The sequence below is a fragment of the Porites lutea genome, chromosome 7 (assembly GCF_958299795.1).
Source record: "Porites lutea chromosome 7, jaPorLute2.1, whole genome shotgun sequence".
NCBI lineage: Eukaryota > Metazoa > Cnidaria > Anthozoa > Scleractinia > Poritidae > Porites > Porites lutea.
The window spans coordinates 27,997,517-28,018,357 of NC_133207.1; the positions used below are offsets into that span (position 1 = coordinate 27,997,517).

General features: G+C 38.6%; 2 protein-coding genes across 2 annotated transcripts; one reads left to right on the forward strand and one right to left on the reverse strand.

The window, feature by feature from the left end:
• Window positions 1–299: 299 nt before the first annotated feature.
• Window positions 300–6,041, forward strand: LOC140943806 (uncharacterized). The gene is made up of 5 exons (XM_073392919.1): window positions 300–440; window positions 851–941; window positions 2,566–2,751; window positions 3,908–4,015; window positions 4,408–6,041. Exons 2-5 carry the CDS (start codon window positions 864–866, stop codon window positions 4,522–4,524), a joined length of 489 nt encoding a protein of 162 aa, XP_073249020.1. The 5' UTR covers window positions 300–440; window positions 851–863; the 3' UTR covers window positions 4,525–6,041.
• A 142-nt stretch (window positions 6,042–6,183) lies between these two features.
• On the reverse strand, window positions 6,184–19,203 carry LOC140943782 (uncharacterized). The gene is made up of 6 exons (XM_073392891.1): window positions 19,169–19,203; window positions 11,353–16,946; window positions 10,747–10,852; window positions 9,615–9,923; window positions 8,691–8,869; window positions 6,184–7,829 (listed from the first exon to the last, which is right to left on the reverse strand). Exons 2-6 carry the CDS (start codon window positions 16,879–16,881, stop codon window positions 7,404–7,406), a joined length of 6,549 nt encoding a protein of 2,182 aa, XP_073248992.1. The 5' UTR covers window positions 16,882–16,946; window positions 19,169–19,203; the 3' UTR covers window positions 6,184–7,403.
• Between the last annotated feature and the right edge of the window lie 1,638 nt (window positions 19,204–20,841).

Here is a 20,841-nt window from a genome sequence, read left to right on the forward strand (position 1 = left end):
GCCTCTTTCTTTTTTTTTTTTTTGGCATACCTCTGGTGATGGATTTTTTCCCCCTGACATACAAAGCCGTTGTATGGTAGGTATTTCCTTGCAACTGCATCAAAAGTTTCTAGTGAAAGTAAATTAATTTGTAAATCAAAGAAATGGCACTTCAATAAAAATGAAAACAATGGAAATAAAAGGAGAGGGAAGACTTTATTGAGTTCAGCTGTGAGTTTTTTGTTAACCTTTAGATTTTCGACCACCAAATAGGAACAAACTAAAATTCTCGGAAATCAGCCTGCAGGAAAGCAATTATGCTAATTTATGCGTCAGTCCGCTGGATATGTTTTGCGTGTTGTTGTGTTAATTCTCATCCTTTTCACGCGAGAATATACAAAACACTGGTACAGCTTCAATTTAACCATCTCAGCTGTGATATTGTCAGGCTTTACTCAAGGGTAAGTTTTGCATTTATCATTGTGAGCATTTTATTTCATGGGATACTGAAAACAAGTTGTCTTCTTCGGAAAATAAACGCCGCAGTCAAACGGAGCGTCTGTATTGACAGCGAAAGTCAGCGTTTACGGTACTGTTGGTGCCATTTCTGCTGCTTTTCCGTAAAACTTGCGTTCATTTGGGTTTAACTCTTTTTAAAGTAAGTTCGGCTGCTCCGTTCTCGCAATCAAAGTGCCTAAACATCAATTTTGGTTGCTTGCTTGCTTGCGAAATGTAGCCCTGGTTGTTTGATATTCCAATTAACGCTCGCTATCAAGTGGTCTGGTTCGTTTTTATCTGTTCATGGTGTAGCGTTCGAAAACATGGCTTCATCATACTTAGCTTGTTAAATACATATTTTCATTCTTTTCAGACTGATTTGAACTATGGGTGAAGGCGACGGCTATGGTTGTAAAATCTATTTTCTCATTTCACTCGAGGGAATCCTGTTCTTGCTGCAGCTCGTAAGTGAAAGTCGAACATGGTTTCTTTCGTGTTGTTTTATTCGGTACTTTCGATTGTTTAGAGGATTTCTTTGGGTTCGATAGTTGCGCGACGTTCAGTAACCTTTTGTAAGTTAGGCATTTTTTTATGTCTGTGATGTTATTTTAAATATTCAGGCAATTTGAAAATCATTTGTTTTATTGCCGCACCCTCTAATCCACAGGCAGCCTTTTGTACATGGCCAGTGAGCTGAAAAATTTTCCAGTTTCTTAGTAAAGAGCATAAATGTTAGACCTGATCTATGGAGAGAATTAATATCAAAATGATAGCAAAACACAGAATTATGTTTTACTGCCCGATTTGTAACGGCCTTAAATCAGATATCTGGAAGAGAAAATCACATATTTTGGCTATTTACAGCAATTATCATTTTAATACACTGATTGATATTCATACGAAGCCATTTCAACCCTGTTGGTGTGAAAATTTCGGCAGTGCTGTAGTTGGTGTATGTACAGCTCTTTGCCCATCAACATATTAACCGTTGACATGGATCGAGGAGAGTAGTAGTAACCCAATTGGATCACTATATGACTGTTTTATTATTACTACATTATTATGATTATTACTATAATAATTAGGAAAATGTAAACTTAAAGTTACAACAATCAAGGTACCCTAGCTGGTTGCTAATTAGAAACATTTCTCTAAAGCACTTGTATTCCATTACTTGATGCTCTTGATTTTAAAACCAAAACCTGTTATTGTTGTTAAAGGTGATATTTCAAAGAGGAGTACCTTACACTAAAAATAACATTTCTCAAGTTGATTGTTAGTTACTGGAGAGGTGCAATATTTTATAATTATGCCTGCCAAGTCATTAAATCTCTTTTAGTGTCTTTGAGATATGAGTGACTTATATGAAAATTGTTACTGCCTCAAAAAGAAATCAAGTTCATTAATATGTAAAAATGAGATAAAAGAAAGAGGTGTACTCACAATAATAATTATAATTGTGATACAGGGCTATATGTACCTTAGTATTTTTGAAGTGTAAAGGCTTTCATCTTCAGCATTGAAGCAGAAAAAATATATAGGTTCGTCTGCATGCAGTAACTATATACACATATATATGCTGACAAAGTCACACTGCAACATTTTCTATAACCACATTATAAGGTTGTTTGGGTTAATAAAACAGCAACTGGAAGCTGGTTTTCAAACAACAGGTGGAATGATTTCGTTTTGTTACAGTACATGTATTATTTTTGTGACCTATTTTTTAAAGTAAGTGAAGACATGCTTATGATTCCCTTGCTAAATTGCAACTACATGTACCAGTAATGTATATTTCAAGATGTTTGTGTTGTTTTTTTCCCTTGGGTCAGTTTTTTTTTGCTTTCCTTGAGCTGGATTTTGATCACAATCTTTTACTTTAATAAAAATGTTGATATGCAAAACCAAGAAAAAAGTAAAGTGAGATTTGATCCAGCTGTAAATTTATACTAAAATTGCATCTAAGTTGCACAATAACCTTTCCAGGTTCTCAAATAGCAATAAAAACAATTTAAAAAAAAAATCTGGAGTTGATGAGTTTTATAATAATTAATTGTCATTTATTAAAATAAATTATTTACTTTTCAGGTTCTTGGAGTCATCGCTTTTGCATTGGTTTTGAGTCATGAGGATTCTAGTTTGTTTTCACATTATGGCTTCTTTATTGTGGTCAGTGCCCTGTGCTGGATTGGTGCCTTGTTAATTATATTCTTCCACGTGATTGGCTGTTGTAAAGTCAAAATACTGGGTATCTGGCAGAGAGAATATTCACTGGTAAGAGACATCTGCAGTTTCAATGAGTTATGTTTACCCTTACTCTTTCTATTAATGTACAAATTGCATACTAAGAAATTAGTGAAATCATATATCATTTTGAAATTATATGCAATTAAAATCATATCTGTAGAATTAATATTTACCCAAATAATGTCAGTTTCAAAACGTAAGAAATCAATTCATACAAACTTGCAGTTCCTTTAAGGCTTAGGGGAATAAAGACAAGGAAAATCACATTGAGGTTCAGGAATGAATAATTTATTGATTTCTTTTGTTTTTTTTCCCTACATGCAGTTACATCTAGCTTTAATATTACTGTATCTCACTTCTTAATTTGGCCACCCAGTCATACTCAGAGTTAATTTATTATAATTTTAGCAGGTGTGCATAATTAAAAATAAATGAGAAGCGTGGGACTGCATGTAAATGGGAATCTGTTATGACAGTTTCTAAATAATAAATAAAATAAATAATGATTTGAAGGTAGTACATCCACAAAGTGGTTCTTCATCAATCTGATTTCTGGTTGAATTGGAATTTGGAAATGTTGGGTTTTGAGGAGATGGGAAAACCTGAGAACCCAAAGAAAAACCTCTTGGAGCAAGGGAGAGAATCAACAACAAGCCTGCACCCAACAAAACTTGTGTATTTCATTTGCATGCTCAAAATCAGTGTTTTCATTTATGTGCACATTGTGCATTTATATACCACCCCATAAAACACTGCCGAGATGCACAAACACAGGGCTTAATGCATCCTTGGGATGAAAGAAATTTACTAGTTTATCTCGTATAAAATAAAACGAGAAGTTAATGGAAAAATTAGTAACTTCCCAGAGAGCATGTTGAGGCTTTATAGAAACTTAGGATGCATACATGTATTTCCCTAGTCATAGTGCAAACTCAGTCAAAACTAAGAATAGTTTTCCATAATAGCCAATACTGTGCTCTAAGAAAATTTTGTGTTTAGCTCAAATCCAGGCTCAGTTCCCTGCACAGTCATTTAATGTCTGTGCAAAAACTAAAGATTTCCTTGTCACTTGAGGGACAACAGCCCTGATGCGATTACCTAAACAGGCTGCTGAGGCTGAAAAGTTAGTTTCAGTGTATTGTCTACTACTACAGGCTAATGGAAAGATATTTTTGTCTTATAGTGGATATTTCTGTTGAGTTATTCCCTGTCATACTTCTTCTTCTTCCTGTTCTCATCGGCCCTGCTGTCTCAATGGACTCAAGGTTCAGCCCAGTTTATTATTGCCGCGGTAAGTTCAGATGACTTTATGTTTTATGAATTTGTTAAAACAAACATGTATTTCATCATAAGAAAGCCTGCATTTAACCATAGACATTAATAATTCAACATCAAAAAGATTAATTGCAGATGGATCTACATATTATGCTGATATTTAAAATACTGTTTGAGTATAACTTTTTACCAAGACATTGCTGGCACATATTTTAGGGGCACACTTTTTAATTCAGCATTCTCCTACCAGACATGTTGCACCTGAAAATGAATGAGATGTCTAAAAACACTGAGTTGCGTTCCATTGTTTTATTTAGTTGAGTTGTTTGAATGTAAATGTGTGTGCTATTATCACTTCCTTTCCACCGATATAAAGTGAATTAACTGTGTTTTTCTTTTCTTTTTCAGATCTGTGGTTTTATTTTGGCCATCGTATTTTTCATCCTTTGCTTTATATACTACCGCCGTGTCAGGAAAATCAGACTGACAGAGGTTGCCTGGGAAGGTGACAAAACAAGAACCTAAGACTCAACATGTTAGATACAGTCATGTGGAGGAGATGGGAGTTGATCAACCTATTGCACTTGGGGTTCAAGCCTTTTTTAAACACTTGTTGAATCAACGCTGTACAAATGCTTATTTTGTAAAAAAGTACATGGAATTTTGTTTATATATGTAGTTTTTACAGTACTGTTTAGTGGCAGTATACTGAGGACATAATTTTTGTGAAAGTATTGCATTTATTTACATTGTAGTGTCGTTGTAATAGGGAAAAACTATTTTTATTTAAGTATATCTATAGTTCTCATACAACTTTTAAGGAACAGGTCTGTGACTTACTACCCCTACATGCTAGCCCCAGCCCCCTGGCTAGCTTTGACAGTTTTTTGTGGATAGAGATATGTTGCAATGCACCCTTCCAGGAGAGCCAGTTTTGTTTCTAAACTTAAATCAATATTTTCAGCTTGTTTTCTTTCAGTTTCTTTTCAGCATTTTACACATTTCTGAACTGAAATTGGGAATTCGTTTTTGTTAGTTTTGCCTATTGGCCACCTCCAGGAGTGAAATGGTTTCTTCATTAACTAAAATAAATTAATAACTGACAGTGATTTTCAAACAATTTGAAGGCTTTCCTAGTCAACATTTTTCAAGTAGTTTTTCCATATTTGTTATTACTTTCATTGTTTAAGAGTAAAAAGTGACGAAAGGAAAAAAAAATGGTTAGCTACAGTAGAGCTTCCAGTCCTGTTGGCTTAAACATGTCGTGACAACATGTCGCAGGGATAAATCGCTTCATGTGTACTGGAGTATTGTTGTGAAAATCTTTGCTTTGCAACAGAATTTTGTGGCAGCAACATGTTGAAAAAAATCAAGTCTGACAGAATTTGTGTCACTTGTTGTGGCGACAATGTTCTGTTGCAGAGACAAAGATTTTCACAAAATTTCTCCAGTAAACACAAAGCGATTTGTTGCTACAATGTGTCGCTGCAACATGTTGCTGCAACTAGTTGTGAGACCTCTACAGACAGAGTGATCTGTCGCCGTAACTTGTTGGTGCAACTTGTCGCCTAGTGTGTACTGACCTTAAAGCGTGGGTGCGTTATTTTCTTTTACCAAAATCTTAGAGTTGTATTCATTTTGGAAAGAGTGTGCTAAATTGCAATGAGTTACTTTGTCTGCATTAGACTTGGGATAATTCATGAAGCAAATATAGTGTATTTGTCTTGTACATAATGAAACAAACTTGTGACAAAAACTGTATTGACTTAGCTTTGAACACACTTTGACCAGCTAACTCTAAGTTTGCAATAAATTGTGCTTATATATGACTAAGGTAATGTCCACTACAAAAAAAAAAAAAACACCTGCCTAAGTCTGAGTTATCATTTTTATTTCTAGGATTGGACAAATCAATTAAGTCATAATCAGTGCTTTTATTAAACGTATATAATTAGGTGAAAAAGTGTAGTTTCACTAGAAAGTAGTATTTTTAGAATTTAATAAAGAAAAACGAACTACGGGCTTATTTGACACTCTTCAAATAGTGGTGTTGTACATGTCTGTTCTATCTTGCTGATCTCTTAAAGCCTGCGAGCAAAGTTGGGGGATGGGGGAGATTAAGGAGACCTCTACGTGGTCAGACGTAAGGTTTCCCAAGGATGCAGGTACTGTATTACTGATGGTATGTTTTATACAAGCTATACCTCCCCTCGCCTCTCCCTTGCCCCCCCAGCCTCCCCACTCCAAAGTCTTCGCCGTCTTAGAGGGTGAGAAAACACCACGACGTGCTGAAATAGCGTCATATGACAAAGACATTACAAAGACATCGATATCTCTGAAGTAGGTATGCACACGTTGAAAATGCCAGTTTTAGTGTCCATATAGTTCTATCGAACTCGCGATAAAATCAATTCCCATTTAAATTCTCATACATTGGCCGCGAGGACTCTGTTGTGAGCCGGGCCTCCCCGTGTTTTTAGCAGCTGTTTGCGGTGGGGAGGACACAAAAACGGCGTAAGTGTTTCGGATGGGTGTATCCTCCTGGCCAAGGTTGTTCAAACGTTACATAGCGCTACCCCACAGGATAAATCACTATACAGCGGATAAGCAATTGAAAAACCAATTGCATTATCCCATGTGGTTGGAGAGAAACGAGTGGATATATAGCGCTATCCACCTTTTGAACAACTGGGGCTTGAAAGTTATTCGCTCCTAATAGAATAGTAGAGATAGTGCTCTTAAGACTAGGGAGAAAAAGGGGAGCGGGGTGGGGGGATAAATGTGAGGGCTGTTGTTATTTAGTGCACAACTGGGACTCTATATTGATCTCTGGAAAACGACTCGTGTATTTTGCTCGGAGTTTCAGTATTGTGAGCCCTTGCTTTCGCATCTGGTACCCAGGGTAAAATACACAGCGCACGCTTGCGCCTATTGAGACTGAAGGGGTTCAACGTCTGTATGCCACCCTCTTTTTTTCAACCTTTACCGTCGCCTGACCGACCTAAGTGAGGCATTTTGAAATTCTTAATCCTCTGGGCCGGGTTGTTCAAAGATAACCCCGGGTTAGTGCGAAATTTTAATTCAGATATGAAAGGGTAAAAAGCAGATTCAGTTTTATTCTTTCTGTCTACAATTAATATTTTGACGATTGGATGCTCTAAAAAGAATCGAGAAAATTATCCGGGAAAATGCTTTTGAACAAAAGACAAAGAATCCCAGGTTAAAATTTAACCCCGGGTTAGCGGTAATTGGCCTTCGAACAACTGGGCCCTGGACTGTTAACTCCAACCTTAAAAGCATCAGATCGACATTGCCAAACGTTAGCTTTGAAATATTCTCTAAATTGATTGCAAAAAGAAAAAGCGAGATACTAAGTACTTATTTAATTTGCATGGCAGCTTAAATTAATGTGAATCTGAAAACGAAGCTTGACTTGACTTTTCCTGACAATCGGCATCTCCACACGTCGAAGCACCTTTGCAAGCTTGAAGTACTGCGGCTACGTATTGCCGCCTGTTATCATCTGACTTCTGATTGTTAGGAGATTTTGTAGAAGCGGGCTTCTTTCTCTTATCAATAAACTCCTTGACCATCTCTTCAGTAGGATGTTTTCCATCCACGATGGCCTTGATCGTCTGCTGCACAGTAAACCCTAATTTCTTCACGAGATCTTTCCTCGTTACATTTTGTGCGTCGTCGTTGCCAGGCAGGAATTCCAATTCTTTGTCCAGTTTTTGGAGGGCTATTTTTACCATCAACTTTGTCCGCTTTTCTTTTTCCTCCCTGGTTTTCTTTTCTTGCAGTTCTAGTTCCTCCACAGCACATGTATCCTTAACGTAAAAAAAATAAAATAACAATAGAATAAAACACAGTCAAACCTGTATTAAGGGGTCACTTACCAAAGTCCCGGAAATCATTTCCCTTATTTCATTTATGTCTGTAAAAGCTACCTGTGATAAGCGGTCACCTTTCTCCGAGGTCCCAACGAGTTAATCTTTATTGTTCTCACCTCAGGTTACTTTGTCAAGAGCGGACTTTTTACTATCGCAATAGAAGCAACGAGAAGAAAAAACTCTTAGCGAGGCAAGAGCCATTAGGCCCTATCGTGGCTCTTGCTTATAGTCAATTTGCTTGTAGTCAATTTGCCGTGTATTGGATATTGAAGGTTTTTTCACCATCCTCATTATTTCCCTTGGGGAATGGCAAACTGTCTATATAAAATTCATCTTAGCCGCGGCTCACTGGGCAACCAGAATAAAATTATTGTAGTAAATAACAGGACGGTGCATTCTTACTAAAAAATGTTAATGTTCTGTACAGAATGTCCAATGTCAATTTCATCGAGGTATATACAGAGCTTCCATTAAGAGGCGGAGGCCGGGGATTTCCCCGGGCTACTGTTAAAGGAAAATAGAAGAAAAACAGAACCAAACGAAATCCCAAGCTGTTTGATTCCCCACCTACTTGTTGTATTCACCCGGCATCTTGAAATCTTAGTGACAACCCTGTACATACGGACTGTATATTGAAAAATTTGGGACTGAGTCCATGATGTAATGCATGATGTGCTAACGCTGGACAACATTTAAAACCAGGACAAGGGGCCGAAGACAGTTTCGCTACCCTAGAAAGTAAGGATCTGTGGAACAATTAGTAAATGCTGTACTGGTGTTTTGTCAGTTTCATTTTACCTTTAAATCCTCAAATTGGAAGCTCGCCACATTTTCCCTTGTCAAGGTCACGAATTGCGTTAATCCATGTAAATGAGGCCATAGGGCCGCTGTCAGTGGTCGGTAGTCGAAATAATCTTCCTCTAAGGGTACAATCCCTCCATGAAGCTCCCATTTCCAGGGAAAAGGATGGCTTTTCTCTAAAACAGAAGCATTTGTTAACATTTTAAACAGACAATATAATTACGGCTCATCTTCAATGAAAGAGAATGGGGATAGGTCCCATTAACGTTTATCCTCGGGGGGTACTCCCCAATAAGAGTAACGTGGGTGCTCGTCGGAAAATTTCGAGAACACCCCTAAAAGGTACCAGAATCTTGTTTTATGGGCGTGTCCCAAATTCATTTCCACCCATAAGAGGTACCAATTAAATAAACACAAATTATAGAACTGGCAGAACTTGGTAGTCCCGAGTTCAAATCCTCGACCACGCTTGTACATAGCTAACTGACTTGCCTCCCCGGCCAGTTGGGATTCTTAACGACCCTATTATGTTTGGATTAAATTATTTGTTTCAGGCATTTGCTCGGCCCTAGTAGCATCAGTGTTATAAATATTGCCGCGGGTAAATAACAGAAATTTTATTTATTTATAATGCACAAAATGGCATTTAAATATGATCTAATGTGCACATTTTTTAAATTATCTAGAACGTATGGGTAAAAGAAAACTAACTGATACTTCGGCTTTCATCTCCCTGTTTAAAACAGACCAACAGAGCCTTAAACAATGTTTAATGCTACCATGTTGTAAATGCTTTAAATCAGTTGTAATTTTCAGTGGATGTCCACTAATCAGTCATTATTGGTTAGGGTTAACTATAGACTGAAGATATTCATCGTCCGCTAAAGTATGGCTCTAAGAATTTACTATAATACCACTTACCTGGTTGTACAAACTTCACCATCCAGTCAAATCCTGGACTTTCATTGGACAAGACTATATTCGGTACCAGTCTTTCTTTTAGTAGCTTCTTAAAGAAGGCGGCCCACAGCTCATCAGTGACGTAATCGTGTTCACTTGAGTGCAGCCCAAACACATACATACCAGCCGCCATGAGCTTAACCTCCACATTTTCTATTTCTTCCCTGCGACCGTTTTTGTCTTCTTCGAAAACCGCCAGAATCCTGTTGTCCACGGACAAGGCACATAGCACAGGTTTTTCGGAATGAAAACCGTTGGGTGCATAGCATCCTAAAGAGAAGGGAAAATTTACTTAACATTCAGCTTTGCTACAAGGCCCTAAAACACTAAACTGCGAGATATAGGCTCCTACTCACAGGCTCCTGACAGGAAATGCGGTAGACCTTAAGGCCTAGTGTAAAAGCCTTCTTTTAGCAAACTGCAGTCCGTTGCGTTAAAATTGATTAAGAATTAACAACAGCTAAGACCAAATGTGTCGTGGGTAATCTTGCGGTAATAAAAAAGAATTTTGAAAGTTATAGAAACTATTCCTTTACTTAAGTTTGTCTTTTGGTCGAGCTTTATGGGGGCGAAAACCCCGGTGGTGTGGTACAACCGTTCATGGGCGGGGTGAATTGATATCAATTGGGACGCAAGTCCTCTTTCATCCGCTGTCACCGTGGCGAATTCAGTAACGAATAATACCTTTTTGAGACTTGAAATACCCTTCTATCGGCCTTTTAGTCTGCAAACTTTAACAGGGGTCCATGATTACCTGTTTGTTTAGTATGCCTGTTTTGAGTCTTTGGTTGAATTGGTACCATAATTTCTTTCTGGTATTGTAGGAATTTTTCTGTTGAGAACTCTCTCACAATTCAAGTGACTACGCGCACAAGTTCAATAAAATGGGCAAACAGTGTGTTTGCTGCTGAATTGACCTGCGTATTCAATTTGTCTTCCATCATTTTCGTATGATACTATGCATAAACCGAGTAATCATAACCCAGAGATTCGAAGGAAAGCCCTCACTGCACTCGGATACGATATTGCAAACCCAAGAGATCTCTAGAGCTCGTTTGTCCCCGTACCGTCCCCATAAAACACCTTAACTAACCTGGAATTCGCTCAGAGCATAATTTCACGTTTTCCAAAAATCGATTTTCCCATACAGCTACAAACTTCTTTGGTTGATCTTTATCCTTTGGGGTTGCTTCCGGGCTCTAGATTACGAAAACAAGAAATTATTCAACTACCAGGTAGCAGCAGTTATCTGTGGACTGATTACCAGCTGGAAAGACGGTTCAAACTAAACACACTAAACAATTTACACCTGAATTTATGTAGTATTCTAAACTACAGAATGAATCAGGCAGACCAACATACGCAGTTTAGCCTGTAAAAGCATATTCAAACAATTAACAAGAACATGTGCTTAATCAGTTTTACTATCCAATGTTCCCTAGTTATCAGCAAATTTTACACTGTTCAAAGTTCTCTATTTTTTCGTAAGATGGACAGGATCGAACGCTTACCAGTTTGGACGGCCATCTTGGAGACACAAATCGACGATTTTACGGAAAAAATTGGGGACTGTGAACAGTTTACGCAAATTATTGTTGAATGGATGTTAACCATAATGCAAATCTAACTGTAGTTAAGAACCAAGTCAATGAATAAAATCTGAAAAATCAAATCAAATCAAAAAACATGAATTCCTCGCCTTGCTCTTGTACAGTTTTTCAGTCCTTTCCCGGCATCGTTGTTCCTTGCGCATCAATTGCTTGACTCTCCTTTTAAGGTCTCCCAACTCTATTTGATTGACAGCTTCCTTTACAGCAGACACCTGCTTCTCCATCACCTCTAAAGTGGTCTGAAGACTAAAGAGGTCACGTGTACGTACTTCGGTTCCGTCAACTTTTACGGAACCCTTGCCGAGCGCGAAGAGGATGTGCTTCCATTCGTCCCACAGAATCCTTAGGTTTTGAGTCATTTTTTTGAGAAACCTTTTACTATCTGCAGATTCGCGCTTGCTGATGTACCCAGAAACCTCCAGAGTGGAAGAAGACCATAGGTTTTGAGTTCCTTTCGTTGCTTGATTGTATCCCGAAGCTTGAAGCTGAGCTATGAGAGTTTGATTCTCTTCCAGAGATAAGATGTGAGCTTGAATTTTTCTGTGCAATTCCGGATCCACGGCGACGCGAGCACTCTTTCGATCACTTTCTTCAACAGCCGAGTGAATTGAAAAGATTTGCTGAACAACGCCTTGTGTATGAGAGGCGAGGGTTGGTTTGACGGCAGACCGGGACAGCCAACGCCTTAACAACACCAGTAATGGTTCAAATACCTCATTGTGGCGCAATATGTGTGGAAGGTTTTCATGTAAATAGGATGACTGCCTTGTTGCACATGATTGTCCTCTAGATTCTGCGTTAACTGCAGGGCTTGCTTCGCCACCACTGACTACTCCAGCATCAGACTTATACTGTTTTCCAAAGACTTCAGTAAAGAGAGCCTTAAGCACATCCTCGTGAATCATGTACAAATCTCCACCATTTGGTCTTTTTTTTCCTTCCCTTTTATATGCTTTACAAAGCTCATCACAGGCTTCAACGACTATTTGCTTGATAACAGCGTCCTTTCGACTTTCCTCGGGTTTTCGAAGTCTCAACATGTTAATGAATTCACCTAGCAATCTTGCCAATCGAAGGCGTTCCTTGGTTGATGGCTCCTTGATGCCTCTTTCCAAGGTAATAGTACCACCAAAATCATGTTCAGGAAAAATGCAACTGTTAATTTCTTCAAAAATTGCTGAACCGATCTGCTGTGAATTAGAATTCAGGTCAACAATGGCATCAACATCTCGTGACGACAATTCCTCAAACGGCGTCGTCAGGAACGCTACACACCAGAAGTCAATGACATGGGAAGAAAAGCCGCTTGCTATCATCTTCTCTCGCCATTTAGGTAAACGGTTAAAACCATACTCGTCTTGTGGATCGCGTAATAAAAGCAGTTCCTTGAACTTGGCCATGAGCGAGTCACTCGAGTCTAGGCAGAATCGGCCAAACGCTTTAAGCAATTGCCAAACAAATTCACTCTGGGAAGGAAGCTCTTCCTCTTGACAAACTAAATGCATGCTTTCTACAAGCCTCCTCACCTGATCTTGATTTGACCAGGACGATACGACGTCTGCTAGTGTCACAGCTGCAGGCATATTTGTTTGAAAGAGGTTTAGAATCTGTGTCTGCACGCTGATCGGTAATCGTCTCTCTAGAATGCCAATCAAATGCTTCAATTGTGGTTTAACCAAGAGAAAGCAGGGATCTCGATGCCAAACAGGGGCAATTGTTTCCGACTGCGTTGTTCGCATCTTTTCTAGTGTGGCACTGACAACAGCTTGAAACTTTAGCAAGTCTTCCTTTCCATTATCGTCTGCCTCGCACCTCTTCTTGCAGGCCATGAGAATAACTTCCGAGCATTGGTAGACGTAGTGACTATCAACTTTAGCCCAGTGAAGCATTATTTCTGTCGATGACGCCTCCGATGCGATGGACAGGAAAACTTTCAAGTAGTCGTCGCATAAAGTCAAACTCTTTGCACATTCATCCCTGCAGAAGAAACGCTTATGCCCAAAAGAAAGATTCCAAAGCAAAGATACAACTTCAGCAAGGTCTTCCTCTTTCCTGAGCGTACGTTTAACGTGTTCAATCATTTTCAGGGCAATCGTTGCTGGTGTTAAAATTTCTGATTCAATTGCTAGAGATGAACTTCCTTTGTTTCCTTCTGCAGAACCTGCGTTCAAAATTTCGTCTCTAGAACTGCTTTCTGTTTCTAACCTCGTCTCATGGGCAATAAACTTGACACAACCTTCGTGAATGTGTACGTCAGAGAAAGTAAAGCACCTAAGTCGCTGATCATGTCGAGAAAGAGAGCTGGAAAGTTCGTATGCCAGAACAGCTTCGTCAGTTGAAAGAGAAGAATTGAGAACAAGCAACTCGAGATCACAGCATGCGATTCGTCTTCTAATGTGGTCGTAGCTTAATGTATTGCACAAGGTCTGCAAGTTGGTTGTCTTCTGCAAAATGACTTGTCCTCGATCTATCAGTTCGCATCTTTTTGGAGTGTCAGCGATAGAACTGTACACTATCCAAAGAAGTCGTGGAACCTCCAAGTAAGAGAGAATAGGGAAATTTGGTAAGAACCCCCAGTTTAGTACAACGTCGCTCAGAAATCTTGTTCTCTCTTGTTTTGGTACCCGATTTTCTAGGAGATAGCGAAAACTATCAATGATAAACGTGTCTAGTTCTGGAGAGACGCCCCGAACAAAGGTTACCACTTCCTTCAATAGCTCTATGAAATTCTTCACTGAATTTGACTCTTCTGCAGCTACTTTAAGAATGGCTACGACATTATCAAAAAAAGCTTCGTCTAAGTGCTCTTGTGAACCAATGAAATTATAAATGTCAGCCAGTTTACCGCTTGAACAGTAGCCAGATGTCATCGTGGAGAACAGGGAGCATAACGAATCGTTGAGACCTATGGGAAGTCTTGATAACTGAGACATCATGGCTGGATTTTCCAGAATAGCTTCAATCTCATTTAATTCCAAACGCATGACGTCTTTGTTGATTGTTTTGTCATCGTTTTGCAACTGAGAAAACGGTATCATATTACATAATACATTTACCACTGTCTCTTTTGTCAAGTTGCTTGGGTCTCTCACAAAAGTCTCAGACACTTTTTCGACTAGTGAAAGTTTCTCTTGGAAAGTTAATACATTTGACTCTACGACATTTAACAGAGATGAAATAAACGTTTGTTGTTGAAACTCAACCTCGTTACCAGGGTTCTCTGCTACTCTTTCAACAACTTTCACAGCGCTTTCTCTTACTTGGAAATAGAGTGCTAACATTTCGGTTGGAGAATTTACTTCTGGTGCATGTTGAAAAACAGGTAAACACCACTGCGACTCAATCTCTTGGAACATACCCGACGATATTAACCTGGGAACTTCAGAGCAACATAAATGGACGATCACTTGTGGTGAATTAAGTACTGAAAGTTGTTGCGTGTAGAACTGCAGACACATATCTTTGTCTTCTCTTAAAACATCAAAAAAGGCTGAAAAAAGAAGGTCAAAATATTTATTTTCTTCCTTCATGACCAAATGGGGGCGTCTTTTCACCAGTTGCAAGATTTGTATACCACACGACAAACCCTTTCCGGTTTCCTTTGACCTCTGTAGTACTTTTAATCTACGGTCACCTGAAAGTGGACAGCTTGATACTAGTGAAAAGAGTCGGAGAGTATCTGGTGGAATCGTCTTCGCAATAGAACAGCGCCTAACAAGATGAAGAATTTCAGAAAAAATTTCATCTTTAAGCTCCAGATTTTGGTCTGATGCTAGACCTTTAACAACTTCTTGGAAAACGTTTTTAACTTCTCGTTCCTTGAAGAGTTTTGCCAAACCAATAAAGTTCCTAATCAGTTCCTTTTTAATAATGAAATTCTTGTGTTGACCTAGACTCAGCTGTTTGATCACGTAAACTGAAAATTGAAAATCCTGTATGGAAGAAATCTTATCCAGTATGCAGGACATAAGCAGAAACATCATCTCTCCTTTCATTTCCTCAGTGCAGCACTGTTGGGCAATCCATTCTAAGAAGTTAAGAATTAAGCGCAGTTCATCGCCGCAAGGCCTTATCGGGCGCCTTAGGTCCAAGTAAAAAGAACAAAAAAAGTCATCTTCCAGCCGTTCGACGGCTTTATTGATAAGTTCTTGAGCTTTTTTAATAAGATGGACTAGTACATCTTGACGACTTTGATACGATTCTGGAAAGATCTTTAAAAAAGATGCAATAAAAGGACACCAAAACGTTACCAGTGGTTTTAAAGACTGTGGGATCCGAAGGCAAGTCGAAACCACAAAGTCCACTGTTTTTGCAGCGCTTTCTGCTAAATGACTTTGCTTCTCGCTTTTCGATCCTTGTAAAAGCAGACCAATCAAATGTGAGAGGGCTATGTAATCTTGATTTTCGGGAACATTCTCTTTCCAGAATTGCAACAATCTGTTGACAAGTCTCCCGTCTGGGTATAACTTTAAAGCTTCAAAGACAAGTTCAAAAGCATCTGCTTGTGGAAATTCAGGTTGCAAAGACTGCTCATTAATCTTCAGATTCTGCAATGATGGCCCATCTTTAAAATACTGGTCAAGAATACCTTTTAAGACTCCATTGCTAACACTGATGTTTGCAAAAAGCTTAAGAGATGTCATTCTTAACGATGGAGGGGAAGAATCACAATTAAAATGATGAATGTGACCGCATAAAATACGCAGCCTTTCCTCGTCCAAGGGTAGGGTAACTGCAATATTGCTGCTTTTCAAGTTTTCCAAGACTTCTGCAAAATAACAGACTTTTGACTCGTAGACGTTAATTGGTTGAAGTAACGGAACAGGGGAATAAGGATGTAACACTATCTGGTGTTGTTTTGTACAACATGGATCGTCCGTCTTGGCTAAGGCGCAAGCGAAACCATTGCTGACGTGCTCAAATTTCAGAAGTTTTACCCAGTTTGACAACAATACTGGTGTAACCACGTGGTCACTGCGCCAACCGGCCACTTGCTCTCCAATGCAGGATATTGATGCGTCTTTAGAAGCAAACCGTATCGTTTGATCGACAATTTCGGCTAGGTGACCTTGATCTCTTCTCGTTTGAAATATCGCAAGTACTTCATCAAACAAACTTTTGGCCCCTTTGATCCGTAAGTTAGGATTAGCCACTTGCGTAGTGTTGTCACAAACAATGGTGGCGAGCTTTCCGGCCTGGAAAATCTGTACAAGCTGGAGCAGTTTGGAAAGTATCGCAGTAGAAAGGCACTGCGATGAGTGCTCAGGGAAACAAAATTTTAAGGCCCTGGCGAAGTAATCAAATGCAATCCGTTTTTCAACGTCAGCCGTATAACAGGAGGAGAAACAAATTTCGAAAATATTTATCACTTCCTCGCAAAATTGTGAATTTTCTATGAAAGAGTTTTTACGTTCAGCAACACCAAACTTGAAGCACTGAATGACATGTCTGGCCTGTAAGCGCTGGACTGTTTCGAAGAAGGCAGACTTTTGGCCGTCGTCTCGAAAAGGAAGAACTTCCAGTTCTGCTAGGGCTGTTTTCAACTCATCGTCGGCAGGAGTGTCACTGGGAACATTTAACCTCTCGCCCACGCTTTGCTGAGGATCAATGTCCGTCATTTTTAACAGATAATTGTGGCAATTTTCATGGAATTAAAAGTCCTCAAAGAAAGAAGGAACCAGGACTGCGGAGAAGATCAGAAAAACTCAGATTATGACATTGGCTGTTCTTTTTTGTTGTCTCGGTTTTATGACTCTTTTCTATGAATGTCACTTGTAAAAAAATTATGACTTTATTTTCTGTCATTTAAGCACCCTGTCATTAACTAAGTAATTTCAGGCTGTTTAAATTATACAAAATGTATCATGGCTCTTGAAAATATTCATAACATTTTTGAAAATGATGTAATGACAGAAATGAACAGAAAATTACAGGCATTAATCAGCTAAAATTTACAAAAATGGATGGCGGAAAAAAAAACGAAAAAAAAAAAACGAAAAATAGCATTTTAGAGACATTGTAAAACAGAGATTACCTCAACTACTATAAAACACATTCTATCTTTTACATCTCAAGGAAAATCCCCGTTTAGCAACCACCTGTAACTTTTTTTGTCTTTGTCGAAATATTTAATGATCTATAGAATTTACCCAATTTATCTCTGAATAAAAGGCGGAGCCTCAGATATCCTAAATTTTTTCAGACATTTTGGGCATCTTGCCTTATTTTAAACAGCCTGGATTTCCTTCAGTTAATGAGGTGCTTAAATGACAGAAAATAAAGTCATATATTAAAATACTAAAATTTAAAAAACGGATGACGGAAAAAACCGGGGAAATAACTATCTGAACTATTATAGTTTTTAGAGAGAATGGTACTGTTGGTTCATATAGCCAATCGAAGTCTAGAATGGCATTTTCCAATGATTTATAATAATGATAATAATAATAACAACTTTAATGCAATACATCCACTACGCAGCATCTCTAACGAAAATTACAAATATTGCAATTAAAAAAAACTATATAAGTACACTAAGATATAATACGATAATAACCATGAATATTTACTATTAAACCACTAATAAAGGAAGAACACGTAGGCACAACTGTATGACAACATAAATAGTGATCAAATAGAATCAATAAAAAAGGCCATGAGAACTGATTTAGTATTTCCTGGAAGAGTAATAGAAAATAAATTTTAAGCCTTCAAGAAATACTGAAGAGAGAGGCCGCGAAATGACTGTGCGGAGCAGCATAGACATTCCCGGAATCTTGGAATCTGCCTTGTTTACAAATGGTCACTTTCGACCACAAGTTTTAAGAGTTTGTACTGGTTGTCCGAATAACGCGTCAAAGACCTAAACAAAGTACGTCCTTCACGTTATAGTTTCAAAAGTATTAAAATTGGTTTATTTCCCGTAATTGTTTCATCTACAAAGGAATGAAGTGGGCTTACATCACGTTGGGCTCAGTCAAGGCCCCTGATCCGAAAAATAATCATTAATTGGCTTCCTTTCCTTTAAATTATTCCTTATTTTTTCCCAACCCCATGCACTTTTCCGTGTCAGAGCTCTGTCACGCGCCACCCTTCCGTTGTCGAAAATTTCGCAAAAAATGGAGAAGAATGTGGTGAATGAACAATAATGATATTGTTCTTCTAGGTTAGAAAATTACAGAATTTTCAAGATAACCACCAGTTTATAATCGCAATAAGCGAACTGCCTCGATTTTCCTCCTCGAGGGAGGAGCGCGGCCCTTTTCCCGAACAGTGGCTGGTAATCGAGCCACGACATGACGAGAGTTCTGGGAAATGACGATTGGCTGTCAAGTTCCTAGTCAAAAATATTAGTATTGTCACGGTTTTCGACGCCATCTTGACGAGTAGACAACCGCGTGAGAAATTACAGTGTTTGTATCTGATGTCGAATAATTTGCGTAAAACGGCTGTTCTGAAAAAAATATATGAATTGTAAACTAATTAGCTTCACTCCTAAGAAATCTACTGAAAAAAATTGAGGGCGTTACATGCGCTAGAAGACCTAGGACCACTTTTTAAAATTTTCTTTACATGTCTGCAAGAAAGTCCAGGGAAAAATTACAGACAAAGATATGGAAAATCTAAAGCAAGCCTCTGGAGAAATTTAAGCACAGGTACGCGCCCAAACGTTTTTAGTACAATTCTTTTTTCAGAACAGCCCCGTTCTACGGAAATTATTCGACATTAGATTCTCATACAAACACTGTAATTTCTCACACGTTTGCCTACTCGTCAAGATGGCGTCGAAAACTGTGACAACTTCTATTGTTAAGTGAAGGTTTTACTTCTTATATGCTTAAGATCAGGGACCAATCATCGAAAATGGAATTAGATAGCAAACGATTGACCAAGAAACCTCCTTACCTTTTTCCTTTCGTTCCATTTCGACGTCTAAGAATATGTGCTTTGATAAGCGTTTTCAGTTCCGAGAAATTTACCGGAAATCGATCGAAAACAAAAACATTTCTTGGAAAACCAGCCTCTTTTCCGAGGACACTGGGTACGGGCGCCTCTGTTAAATACAGCCGCTAAAGGCTGGTTTCACTAGCGACGGAGTCGGAGTCGAAGTCGTAATCGGAAACGTAGAACTTTACGATCAAGTGAAAACATCGTTCTAATTCCGCTCACGACTCCTTCGTTTATGATCAAGCAAAAAACTGGGTCGTCGGAGTCGCAAGCAGAAGCGGAAGAACTAAACCATCACAAAGCGTGGGAACGTACATTGTGATTGGTTTATCCTTCCGCTTCTGCTTCCCACTCCGACAATCTGGTTTTCACGCTAGATCACAAGCGGAACGTAAGGGACGGAGTAGTCGTGAGCGGAGTCGGAAGAAAATGAAAACGTTCTGATTCTTCTGAATCCGATTCCTCCGCTTACGACTCCTATTTTTGATGTTCACTGGGTCACAGAGCGCGACTCCGCTTACGACTCCGACTCGACTCCGTCCGGCTAGTGAAAACCAGACTTAACAACACTCACTATGAAGCAGCCACCAGTCCAAAATAGCTTTTTTTTCCCCTAGCAGTGCTTAGTTCGATAATATTTTAAGCATGACCAATTGTATCAGTCTGTACGTGCTACTTTCGACTTCAAAGTTCTCAAAATAATCTGCCCTCAGAGGCTTAGCTTTCCTAATCGTGCTTTGACTTGATCTTGATGTTCTACGTGCATCAAAGATATTCAAAACTTTCGAAATGGCAGCTATTGGAATATAATAAGTTTCGTTGGATATTTGAGCTGCCTGGCTGCATACTAATACCTCTTTTTATTTGTTCAAAAACTTTCTGATCTATTTTATAGCAGTCGGGAAAATATAGGTAAAATATATTTATAATATTCCCGACTGTAAAATCAGCCTTGCTTCTTTTGTTTTATATTTTCACTTATTGCTGATTAGACCCTTTATTAGGATCCGGTCATTCTTTTTCGTAAGCTGGTCCTTGCTTCAAAAATTGAATCTATTTTATAGCAGACGATTCTGCTCTTTTGTGCTAAGGATTTTAACTCCCACAAACGGGGTATTTCAGTCTTAAATCGCCGGGCTCTGACTTTGCGTCCATGACTTTTGGGTTTTTATAGGGATGCAGGATGCAGGATGCAGTGGTGACAAAATCCCTGATGATGATGATGGTGATGACGATGATGATGATATTAATAATTACACTTAATTTACTGATTTTATGTCCTGGACTGAATAATAGCTAATATTGAGAGCTAATAATAGCTAATATTGTTTAGCACGACTTGGTTTCAGACGTCGAATTTAACTCATTCGAATAAAATAGCTGTTGCGGAAAACAAAACTAAAAAACAAAAGCGGTTTAGTGAACTTTTAAAATGTATTCTAATGTATTTATACACTAGTTTATGAATTGAGTTTGGCACGGTAAAGCAGCACGACTTGGTTTCAAACGTCGCGCTACTGTCGTGCTAAAGTCGAATTTAATTCGATCAATTTAGTTCGGTACGGCAGTAGCACGACTTTTAAAACGGGTCTAAGCCTTGTATTGATCATGAAAGTCAAAACAAATTCTCC